Source organism: Myxine glutinosa, chromosome 9 (assembly GCF_964187855.1).
Source record: "Myxine glutinosa chromosome 9, kmMyxGlut1.1, whole genome shotgun sequence".
Classification (NCBI taxonomy): Eukaryota; Metazoa; Chordata; class Myxini; order Myxiniformes; family Myxinidae; genus Myxine; species Myxine glutinosa.
In genome coordinates this window covers 59,315,421-59,328,787 of record NC_136269.1, presented here as the reverse complement: position 1 = coordinate 59,328,787, position 13,367 = coordinate 59,315,421, and the positions used below count along the sequence as shown (strand labels likewise).

General features: G+C 42.8%; 1 protein-coding gene across 5 annotated transcripts in view; it reads right to left on the bottom strand.

The window, feature by feature from the left end:
- Positions 1 to 13,367, bottom strand: part of TIMM50 (translocase of inner mitochondrial membrane 50) — a 173,510-nt gene that overhangs the window by 20,618 nt on the left and 139,525 nt on the right. For all 5 annotated transcript variants that reach the window (XM_068100800.2, XM_068100802.2, XM_068100799.2 and 2 more), the window contains exon 9: positions 3,844 to 3,947. In XM_068100800.2, coding sequence (XP_067956901.1) covers positions 3,844 to 3,947 — 104 coding nt within the window. The remainder of the gene's footprint in view (positions 1 to 3,843; positions 3,948 to 13,367) is intronic.

Below are 13,367 nucleotides of genomic sequence, written 5' to 3'. Positions count from 1 at the left end.
GTTTTTGTATGCCGTCGAGTAGGCGAAAGGATGGTTCCTCAGTGTGTGACACCAACTGTCAAACATGGAGGAGGAAGCGTGATGGTCTGGGGCTCTTTTGCTGGATCCAGAGTCGGCGACTTGCACAGAGTGACTGGCACCCTGAACCAAAAGGGTGACCTCAGCATTTTGTAGCACCATGCAATATCCTCTGGTATACGCCGAGTTGGTCACGGGTTCATCCTACAGCAAGATAATGACCCTAAACACACCTCCAGGCTATGTCAAAACTACCTTCAAGGAAAATAACAAGACGGTGGGCTTCAAATCATGGAATGGCCAGCACAGTCTCCAGACCTAAACCCCATCGAGCTGGTTTGGGATGAGCTGGACAGAAGGGTGAAAGCAAAGCAACCTACAAGTGCAACACATTTGTGGGAACTTCTGCAACAGTGTTGGGAAGAACTTCCCGAACAATATTTGAATTCCATTGTAGAAAGAATGCCACGAGTGTGTTCGGCGGTTATATCTGCAAAAGGTGGCTACTTTGCTGAGTCAAAAATTTAAATTAAATTTTGTTAAACAAAATGATTCTATGATTTCTTTTTTATCTCCAATTGTTTATTTGTTCTATGCTTAATTTCAGAGTACATTGAGACATTAAACTGCATAAATTTCAATAAAAAATAGATAAATTGAGGTGTTCTAAAACTTTTGACCGGTAGTATATATATATATACTACCGGTCAAAATATATGACCGGTATATATGGACTCTGTGTATATATATATATATATATATATATACAAGTCTGTATATATATATATACACAAACTTGGCATTTAATATGGAATCTTTTTTTAATATGTGAATTATTTTTAAAATAATATGTATTATTTGAAAAAATAATAGGAGAAAAAAAAAAAGAGTGAAATTTTTTTTTGCTATGTAAAAAAAAGTTTTTTTTTTTAAGTTATATTTTTAATATAAAAAAATATTTAAAATAATATGAAAGAAAAAATAATATGAATTATTTTTAATATGGAATATATATATATGGACTCTGTATATATATATATATATATATATATATACACGAGTCTGTATATATATATATATATATATATATACACACATCAGACTTGGCATTTAATATGGAATATTTTTTTTGTGGGGGTGAACTTACTTTTCAAGATGTCTTCGAGCCAAAAGTTCATTGGAATTATGTTGAAATTATTCTAGATTTTGTTAATGTGACCTTTAGAAGAAACAAAAACCACATTTGACATTTCGAAACAAATAAATTGATCCTTGAAAGTGATGTAAACTGATATCGAACTCAATTCATGGACAGTACTGTGTTAAACTTCTGTACGTTTTCCAGAAGTATCTCTTTATTTTGCACATTAGCCAAAAAGTTTTTAACAAAAACAAAGGTGAAATTACGACTGGGATTACGGACAGTAAAATTACAGTTCAGTACTTCGTGTAACCCCCACGAGCATTCAGGAGAGCACGTACACGTTGAGGCATGCTGTTCACGAGATTTGCCAAGGTTTGGACAGGAATCGCTTGCCATGCAGTGACAATAGCCTGCTGCAATTCACGCACAAAGGTCGGCTGCTGGTCCCAGTGGTAGATTTGATGCGTTAATTCTGCCCACAAGTTCTCTATCGGATTCATATCCGGGGACATGGCAGGCCACTCCATATGCTCTGCACCACGGTCAGCAAGAAAGTGTTGGATCATGCGAGCACGATGAGGCCGTGCATTGTCATCTTGGAAGACAAAGTTTCCTCGAAAGGCTGCACGAGCAAATGGAAGCAATGTTTCTTCCAGAATGGCCCTGTACTTGAACTGGTTCGGGTTTCCATTCAGAACAACCAGGTCAGTTTTGCCCCCTGCATGAAAAGCAGCCCAAAAGGTCACCCCACCACCTCCAGCTTGGACTCTTGGCACTATACAATCTTTGTTGTAGGCTTCATGCACTTGTCTGCGCACTCGGACGCGGCCATCTTGACGATAGACCAGAAATCTAGACTCGTCACTGAAGATCACGTGATTCCAGTGTCCTGGCTGCCATTGACGGTGCCCTCTGGCCCACTGCAATCGGCGCTGGCGGTGTTGTCTGGTCAGGCGTGGCTTTCTCAGGGGACGCCTGGCACGATAGCCTGCTTGAACCAGTCGTTGGTTGACTAGCCTTCTGGATACAGGCACATTTGTCAGTTGCTGCCACTCAGCCCTAAACCGATTAGCTGACTTGGTACGGCCATTGCGGACTAACCGGTGCAGCTGGCGATCATCCCTCCTTGTGGTTCTGTGGGGACGTCCTGGCCTCGGTATTGGAGTAGGGACACCCCTCTGAGCATTTCATTTCAGGATCTTTGACACCTGACCTTGAGTGATGCCATACTGCCGAGCAATAGCACGCTGTTTCATACCGTAATTTCGTAAAGCCACCACTCCATGACAAACAGCATTGTCGAGTTGACGGACCATCTCCAGAGGAAGCGGCAATAACTTTTGGAGACGTGCAGCAGTTGTTTTCCACGAATACAGAACGCAACAACCCTTGTATACCTGACTGTGAAGCCAATCATCAAATGCACCTGTCTGTACATTTTGCCACGCCACCTGTGATATAATCCTGTTGTTGACTTCTTGCTGCGACAGACAATCAGTGACATGGTTCTTTTAACAAATAAATCACCAAAGTATAAAAGAAACTCACCAGATTGATATACTGAGTTAAGAAAGTAAACCCAAGTCAAGAAAAAAAATATATTCCATATTAAATGCCAAGTCTGTATATGTATATATATATATATATATATATATATATATATATATATATATATATATATATATATATATATATATATATATATATATATATATATATATATATATATATATATACATACATATAGCGATAATGCTGTGGTTCATAGTTTATATTTAAAACAAAGACTTCTCTATTGATTCACAAACAATTCTGCTCTGTGCAGAATAATAATCTTCTGAGCAGGAGACGACACTACAGATGCCTCCCTGCTTACAAACTCAAATTATTTACGTTCGAGTTGAACGACTACAATCTGTCACGTGTCCTGTGCAATTCTTGCTGGTTTCCTCTTCATGTTTTCATTCGATCAGCAGCCCAAAGAGTACAGTTGTCATGATCTGCCCACTTTTTGATTGAGGGAAACAAGCTGGTGGGATGCTTTCTAAACATCTTCAAACTTTGAAATAGATTGCATTTACGAACCCACCAACAAATGAAGACCGATGATGGGAGTCTTCCACCATCCGAAAGCGATCTTCATATGCTATTCTGAAGCTTTTATCCAACAAGTTGTGGAAGCTTATCTGCTGTGGCTTCCTGTAGTCCGTCTGCTTATACGCTCGCTCCATAGTGAGTAATAACCAAGTTTTAACCACTGTTGTCTGGTCGACTCTGGAATCTGGTTTTGCTGAATCAGCTGTTGTTTCAGTCTGATTAATTCAGTTATTTGAACCACTCGGTCTGGTTTTAACCATTCAGTTGTTTTTTTTAAACCAACACAGTAATTTACCAAGGACCAGCTTGGTTCAACGAAGCCTGGAATACAAATCCTTAAGTCTTCCTTCATTGATGCTCGTCCTCTGACCTAACGACCGGACCGTCCCCAGTGTCCATGTTTATCGTTTGGCAAATTATATCAATACTTCATGTGAGCTCAAATCCAAGGTTGCAACTATGTAATACGTAATTAGCTTTCCCAATGTATGGACCATCAAAATCTGGCCTTGTTTCTGCCCTGTTGTTGAGGCTTGCAATTCATTCACAGAATGGGTTAGTATAATGGATAGCTGTGCTCATACCTGCAGCTGGACCTGTCGTCTTTTGAAGACCTCCAGAGGGTCACTCTCCAAACTGTAGTGCTCAAGTACGTGACGCACATCCTCCACTTTACTCAAGGCAATGGCTGACGGGCACAGGGTGGAGCAACAGCAACATATGCAGTTGTGATTGGTGGGTACGAATTTTTATGCACATGAAACTATCAAAGCAAAACCATCGTGTTTACAGCAACAAATGAAAATAACCCATCCTGCATTGCAAAGCCACCTCATCGACCACCGAAAGGGACCATCGTCCTGAGGGAAGTTACGTTGGATGTGCTGTTAGTCCCCAAAACAGCCTTTCGGCGCCATAGCTAGAGCTCCTGCAGAGCGAGATCGCATGGCCACCCATTGTCCGAATGCACAACACTAGGCCTCTTCACCACTGGGCTGCCCTTTTGCAGCTGGTGAAGGGGTCCACATCAAACTCAAGCAAGAGGCTGATGGGCAGAGTTTTGCACCGATTACTGCAAGGTGGGGGGGGGGGGGGGGGGAAGGGGGGTTGGGGCATAGACAGCTGGCGGTTGCCTCAGCTCTCTCTCTCTCTCTCTCCCAACTCCCCCCCCCCCCCATCAAAACCCCCCTCAGTCCCCCTCCCCTCTCTTGGTTGCCTGCAGGCCACATTTTGTGAGCAGCAGGTGGTTTGCTGGGTGTCCAAGCCAGCAGGTGAAATTCAGACAAAGGCAGGAGCACTGCCGGCACCACCATGCGACAGATGGAGATAGGGGACGGCTCAGGCAAAGCAAATAAACAGACGTGCTCACAGATTTACACTGCGACGCGGAGAAATGATAAATTACCATTGCAAGTGGTAGGCCTGTGTGGGATTGTGATGTGGCATATTTCTGCTGCAAAACCTGCGAGCTTGCAATGCATCCACGTACAATCAGGATTACTTGACCAGCCCATGAAATGCTGGGACAAATTATGATGACATGTGGAAGCATCTCGAATACAATTAAATTAATTCACTTTCATTGGGATTGCTTCTCACAATAGGAAACGTATTAAAACAATATATGTGAGTATTTATTCCTTTCATTTCAGCACATTTGGAGCCAGATTGTTTGTCAAGACTCCCCCATTATCCAAGGAACATGACCACGCGAGTGTTATGGGTCCGAAATATATATATTTTCAGTGATACAGTCAGCAAAATCGAGCATCTTTGCCCAAACTAATGCAACATCTGGAATGAAAAGTGAATGTGGGAAGACCACAAGGAACTGGGGCATGGCCAAGTGCGTGCACAATAAATTACCAAACATTTTCTTACTTAAAATATCCAATATGCAAATGGCATTTTATTTTTTGGAAATATGCACATTATTATATGCATATTATTTATTATATGCATTTAATACATATGCCTCGATATGCATATTATTTTAGTGGGGGGGGGGGGGAGATTGGGCTGTATTTGGGGGGGGGGGAGGTTGCGGTCAGAAAATGGAAGGTCAGAAACAAAATCGATAGATCCCAAGTCAGAAGCACTTTGTGAAATGCAAATATACACAGTGCGCACATCATGCTGGACGAAAGGCCAAGTCGGGGATTTAACCAGCGTCGCGTGACAATGGCGGCGTGTGCCTATGCTCACTGTGGCCGTGAACAGATGGACGCATTGCCTTTATACAAGGGTATGCACTAATGACCACCGTATAGGCCTCCTGTCACAGTGCAACCCAAGCACCACCCCCCCTCCACCAATCAAGCCGTTACGGCAAGATTCATCTGCTGCCTGTCAAGTCGCCTATCTTGGTCACCACATCCCCAGGTTACACGACTCCCCTCCTCCCCCATCTGCCGCTTGTCCAGCTCTCCCGGCATTCACTCTTCACGCAGCATCACTACCTCCAGATTTGGCGATCTTCGGCGCACCACTCCCTCTTTTTTTTCCATCTGCAAATGATGACCAGAGATTGAAGATAACGCTGCCTTCAAAAGAAACACAAACAGTCAGATTTTTCAATCCCAGCATCAGGAAAATTCCGATCCGATTTTCCTCGACTAATGACGACAAGAAGAAAAATAAAGTACCCAGGAGTTTTTGATCATCGCAGTACATCAAAAAACAGTCAACTACATTGTGCGACTTGAAGACAATCAACTGCATTCTTCTTCTAAAACAACTTTATCTTTTCTTCTGACCATTCTTGGAGAGTGGCCCAACTTCGCACAGGGATGCTGTGATAGATAAATATTTGATGGTTTTGCCCAAAAAGGTCCACCATGCCACTGGCTCCGTTTCCTATCACAAATTGCCTTCACAAGATATCCGGAGTGCTCTTGAGATAGATTGTTGCATTTGGTCAACGCTGGCTTTTCATGATAATGACAATGCAATGGAAAAGCTGTAAACGTTTCTCAAATGCTATGTTGTCTCTGCAAAGATTTTAGGCTCGTAAAACGAGGCAATGGGGGGCAGGGGGGGCACAATTGCAGCATGGCAACAAACAGGGCAATGAGTGAACAGGAAAGGAGGAAGGAGAGGAAATGGCAGCAACCCCAAACAAGGCTCACAAAAGCACGCTTTTGTGACAAGGACTCATAAAGCTCCCGGACAAGGACTCACGAACCCAGTACAAAAGAAAAATCACTCGAAGGTACTCGATGAGATGTGCAAGTACATTACCTAGACAAATTAACAAAAACTGTTAACCAAGGCAATGCTGGAAAAGGTATGCCCAGCTTTTAAGGATGGTTTCTCAGAGCAGAGAAGACTACGTCTTGTTGCCCTGACCCGAAAATCAAATTTTCGAAACAAAACATTTTAAAGTTTGTTGCCAAAAGAAAATGCAAACAACAAAAAGAGCAATCAGAGATTGCAAACCCTCGCCAGGATGTGTATTTTCAGTCGTTTTTAAGGCTTTTGTGTTAAAGCAAATATGGCGGCCGAACCACGTGACCAATGACGTCATCATTTTTTTCTAAACTAATTTATTCCTAGATTATGCTCCAAAAATTTCATCTTGATCAGATGAAGTTTTGTACTTGTCGAATTATGACGTCATAATGGAGGCACCAATGACATCATCATTAACATATTTTATTCCACATGGAGAGTTCTTTACAATGAGCGGTCTCAATTTTTCCTATTCAGCGCTTTCGGAGATATAGAGGTGCAAAGTTTTTCGGTTTTTCCAAGATGGCAGACGAACCACATGACCGATGACGTCATCTTTTTTTTTTTCTCCACCAGTTTATGCCGACATGACGCTCAAGAAATTTCATCTCGATTGCATGAAGTTTTGTACTTGTCGAATTATGACGTCATAATGGAGTCACCTATGACATCATCATTAACATATTTTATTCCCCATGGAGAGTTCTTTACAATGAGCCATGTCTCAATTTTTACTATTCAGCACTTTCGGAGATAGAGGTGCAAAGTTTTTTGGTTTTTCCAAGATGGCGGCCAAACCACGTGACATATGACGTCATAATTCTTTTAAAAATTTCTGCAGGTGGAGTTGCACCTATGGTGAAAATTTCCTGTCAATCGGACCAACGGTTACAGAGAAAATCATATTTATTCTGTGCGGACAAACAAACAAACAGACTCAAATGCAATACCCTCTCCTCTGGCGAGGGTTAAAAAAAAGTACAGAAAGAGATTACAAGTCGTCACCTGGATCTTTATGCATGAGCTGCTCACAAGTTGCAGGGGAAGAAAATGGGTGGTTGAAGTCTGGGGGGACCTTACTTCTCAAGGCAACCATTGGGAAAGAAAGGCCTTGAGCCTGTTTGTTGCGTCCGTGCGAGTATGATAATGAGATCCCTGATTTTCATGATAATGAGATCCCTGGTTCAAATCCTAAATTTAATCGACGTTGACTAACGTCCATGTCCTAATTGCGATACTGCGCACATGCTCCATTATGAACCTGAACAAATGGAGAAAAACATCCACGAAGGATCCAATTAAATTACGCAAAACGAACGCATTTTCATTGCAGACTTGAAGAAGATTCTGATAAAATGCTTCATTAGCATAAAAACTACTACAGGCAAGCAAATACGCTCTGCAGATATTTTGATGCAAAATCCTGCAGAAACGGATATTAAGCAGCAATTTATACTTTATTACATATGCAAAATGGCAATGGCTCACATGAACCACCTTTAGAGGCCATTTTTCCCCGCAGAGCAGGGGTTGGCCTTTTTCGGGCACCCTGATCCCCTTTTTTGAAGCAATGTTTTATGGCCGGGATGCCCTTCCTGCCGCCAACCCTGTTAGTCGCCTCTCAATACACACAAGGAATTACCAGTAAACTGGTACTCAATTTGCCGACCTCAGAAGGATGGCAGGCTGAGTCGACCCCCCTGGTGTTAATTCAGCGATCGACTGGGATTCAAACCCAGGATCCTAGGATCCCAAGTCGGCACCCTAACCGCGAAGCCAACACGAGGCTCACATGTCCTACAGACCCCCCCCCCCCCTTCACTTTTTCTTTTCTTTTCTTCACTCCTAATATACTCGTATTTCCCAATCTTTCTTTTCTCCCTCCAAAACTTTGCCTTTTGGAGGAGGTTGTCTTTGAAGAGATGTCCCCTCTTCTCAAAATTAATCTCCCTCTCAGGTGTACTACACAATCTGTTGATGGTCACCTAGTGGATGATGAGGTTAATGTTGCCTCCCCATCCCCCAATTGCATCATTATTCCAATTAGAAAATCTGGCAGTGACTGACAATTGATAAGGAACGTACCATTAAATTTCTCGGCCCAATCAGCGAAATAACCATCGGCAGTCCCACAAGGTTTTTCTTACATCCCTAGGAGATGAACTTGTGATTTATATCAATTAACTGAAAAGATGTTGATTTTCAAACAATTTTCAAGCAACAAGATAAACTTTTTCATAATTTTCCTGGTTTCCGATGGCGACCCATTCATTTTTTTGGAAAAAAAGAAGAATTTAATTCGAAGTGAGAATATATGTGCCAAAATCGTTGACTGAGGGATTCCTTCGGGACAAACTGATTTCTTCTATGAAGAGCTGTACATCCTTTGCCTTCAACAACACTTTGGGAAGCTTAAAGCAAATAAAGTCTCAATTTGGGAAAAACGCAAACAATGATGTAACCCCACTGTAGAGAGCAAAACGATTGCCGCATGCCATGCCGGTATCATTTTTATTGGGCAGGAATCCCAAACAACATCCTTAAACACTCGTCTTACATGTCGTTTAAAATCTTCAACCAGATTCGTAATCGCGCCTAGCAAATTCAACGTTGAGCGGTCACAATGGGATTTGCAAGCATCGTTCACAAAGGCATCTGGAGAGATGCAGAATCTGAATAGTCTTGCTCAAGTCAAATACCACGCATGGCAGGTGAAAACCAGGCCTCAACTCCACACGTTCCTCCCTCCCTCCGTCCTCATGGCACCACACCCCTTGCTCTTGGAAATAAAACTGTGTAATTATTGTTTTGCCCTTCTGGATAAAAGCTTCCAAAACACAGCTCGAGTAAACATAGGCAACCATAACGTGCGGACTAAAAACTGTTACCCCAAACATCGGTCCAGGTCACCTTTTCTTTTCAACCTCCTTCAGCGATGTTCTCGGTGAAAGGAAAACATTCAGTTGCAAAGACAAATTTGCATAGAATTAATTCACCTGAAAAACATGATGTTCTTTCATGCAAATTGTGATTAATCTGTTTCTGTCAACCTGTCAAAAAAAGTTTAAACTATGAACTACCTTTATTCTTCTCTTCCTTCCATAACCAACTCGCTCAATCTCAGAAGAAATATCTGTGCCATTCAACTGTTGCAAACACCCAAAAGTACAAGTTTAGTGCTTGATGAAATGATTTCTTCATTCAAGATGGTTAGCCTTGGCGAATGATGCTCTGCGTTTGGGCAGCCGAAGGTGTATTGTGATATAGATGGTCTGGATAAGTGCACAGGTGCGTATGACCCCAATATGTTGTATGTACATCATCTAGAGTATGCCATGGCTCAGCAAAGTTTCTGAAACCTCCATGCAAGATCATGCGTAGCCATGGACCGGAGGAGTACCATGCACCGCAACAGTACGATGTCTCTGACGAAGGTCGCTTTTCCATTTATCAGCGTGCTCATTCGGCCTCCCACCCTACCCTGCCATCTGCCCGACTGCAAGAGCTGGGAGCAGCTCGGCCTCACAAAGGGTCTTTTGTGGTGCCGAGGTCAGGCCTGGGACAATAACAGGCGGGCACGCCTTCAGACAGCAGATTAGCATAACGGGCCAAAGGATGCGACGATACCGCCTAAGTCGAGCTAGATCTTAAGCAGAAAGAGTGGCTGGTACCAAAAGCGGTGCTTCCTAATTATAAGGGGAGCCCCGACCAAGTCAGCAGAGCTCATCCTCCATGTGTTTATCCTGCAACCGACAAACAAAACCAAGAGGACACAAAACATGAAGGGAATGGAAATTCAAAGAGATGTTAAAAGGAAATAAACACAACCCAACAAAGATAATCTGATCATTTGGTGGTCTGCAAAACAATGCACGTTAAGGATGAAGAGGAATGTTCCTCAAGGTCCTGCCCATGCAGGACTGGCTATGGCTGGCTAAATTGTGGGCTTTCCCTCCCACATCACGCCTGCCAAGCGGAAGTCTTGGAACGTCAACAGAAATAAGGGTTGCTCCCCATCATACAGCAGGTGGAGCTACATTTAGGAACAAAGGGAGGTGGGATGGCTCCGCACTCATTCAGCAGCCAAATGAGTGTTGCGGGGTATGGCTAGTAGTGTACGAGCCCCTGACAATGAGCGTGTTATTGGCACAAACATTTGAATTTGCAGCGTTCCCAAGTTCTTCAATTGCACCATTATCTCAATTTGTAATCGCTGAATTCCTCCCACAAATCTACGGTCATAGCCACAACAATCAAATGCAGTCTTGATCTGCAGCCTTGGGTGCAAGAAGTTGCAAGAGGTCCACGGAACCCGTTTTGATAGATTGTCACCTTGTATTTTAAAGTGAAATATGCAGCAGAGAATGAAGATAACTTATTTTGCACACACAATCGAAAGTGAGATCACTGCATTTCCCCTTATGCGAGTTCTCGTTATCACAAGCACGTGTATTGACCACAAGAATTTAAAATAAATCATCACACGCAGGTGCAACGATGCCACCGTACATACCATAATGATATAAAAACAGCTCCTCGGAAAAAGCATAATTATATAATCATACACCAACTCAAACCGAGCATATTCCCAAGCTGGACAAGAAGAAGAAGATTGTCTCAATCACCAATTCTCAAAAACATTAAGTTTTGCAATGGTTATTGAAGCTACATCAATGGATGTGATCAGCGATGGGTTTGTAAGGGTGTGTATAGTGTATACCACTGCAGTAAATGAGGTGCAGCCAATGTTTCGAGCACTGGTCCGTCGTCAGATAATTTTAAAAAGCCTTTTAAAAAATATCAATACAGTATTCTGCTTTGAGGAAAGGTTAACGTCGGAAATGTCAACGCCTTTTTCCCCATAGGGGTAGACTACTCTTATCAACATTTAGTTGATAAAATCCATGTTGTCCACCAACACAGCCCTACACGAGCCTTCACAGAGACAAGTATTCTGTTGAAGCCATATTTTGCTCTTTGGGCAGAACACACCACTCGTGGTAAACTAAGGAAATAACGACTCAAATCAAGCTTTGCACGGGACTTCCAGGTGGACCCACACACAAAATAAAAAACAAAGTGGAATTGCCTACATTTAGCGACTCAACGCCCATCACACCTCTGCAAGTCATCGAATTAAAGGTGCCACTCTGGTCCGCACAATAGTTCAGAACTCAGAAAACGAACACAATATGGATTTATTAACCACAAAAGTTATTTTCACCTGTAACAAAAATATTCTTGGCACAAACCATCAAAAATGCAGTTAACATCGAATAAAAAGCAATCATAAGCAGATGGGGAGAAAATAAATCACGCAAGTATGGAAAGAAGAAAAACAAACTGAAGTACATTCTTTGAATTAGTTCTTGTGGGCCCAGCAGGCAGTGGCAAATAATGTGCAAGGCCGCACGTCACTTGTGTTTACAATAAGCAAAGTGAATATCACAATGTTCTCCACAAACTTTATTTGCAGATAATGGTACGTTTCAGGCCAAAGGCTTTTTGTGTCTATCCAGCTGAAACAACAACAACAAAAAAACCCACATTTTAAACAAGGACCGACTCGACTTCAAATATTGAATTAGACTATAAGCAGCCTGCCAGATGCAGGCCTCACTTCTTTGTTTTACATTTATTTTCTCTCTATTTCAACCCCTTTATCCTCCTTAACCTCCACTGTTATTTGCATCCTGCTAGTAATGCAAAGCCTTCATGCGGCCTTGTTCAAAACGGATCTGGAGCCAGAGATGCCTTCCCCACCCACAATCCACCCCCAGAGGATTTGTGCCAGTTGTCCCTGCTCTCGTGGAAACCCTACAATGCCACAGTCCTAGAATGGCGATACAAGTGCACTTCCTTCCCCAGGATATTCCGTGTGAAAATTGCATTGAGAGGATATTTGCCGAGTACAAAGACATGCCAACTCAAGAGGTCGACGGAAAGCAAACTATTAATTTACCTTAAAATAAATTGAATTTATTTGAAGAAAAAAGATGAAAACAGAATTAGGAGACATCATCGACCAAGCACAACTATCGTTGCATCGCCACGTGCCTCCACAAGTACAGAATCAATCATGATCGAGAGACACGCTTGTGCAGGTAATTGGTGCATGCAAACTCTGCACCAACGGGGCGCAGATGCTGGGACAAAGGAACGAGGACATCTGCTCCCCACCTCATTCCATAGCCATGCACAGAAATTTCACTGTGATCTACCATGCTCAATATGAAATGATGCATCTACAGCACCAAAGAATGGCTGGCTGAGTAACGTGCAAGCACGCCAGCTTGGCATCTGGTGCATGGAGCTGCGCGCGGTTGCAGTGACGCCTGCGCAAGGCGGAGCCCCCAGAGAGGCAGCCCGCACGCGCGCCCATTGTTCGGCGGAGCACCCGCGGCGGCAAGCAGCTGCAGGGCAGGCAAGGCTGCGGATCTTCGGTGCAGTACACTTGTTTGATTAGCAAGGGAAAGAGGCGAGCATAGCTGAACATGGGCTTGTGCCTTCTGGCTATTCCCAAATCAGATCGCAATGAGGCCAGTGGGAAGGGGAGATGGGAAAGAAAGGGTGGGTGAGGGAGTGTGATAGGTGTCTCCACCTGATGCTGCCCTTCCATATGGTCATGGCAGATTCCAGGCAACGATAGGCCAGCAAATGGAAAACAGCGCATTTTAATGCACAAGAAAAATAAAAAGCATGGACAAACATTGCATTTTTGTTCGTGAATCATTAAAACCGAGCTTAAATTTTAAAAAATAATTGTCAAAATGCTCCTGTTAGATCCAAGACGTGCTCATCTCAATGTAGTTACGAGTTTCACCTCTGTTAAAAAGCAAGTCTGTTTAAACAAAACACAACAAACAACAGACAACAC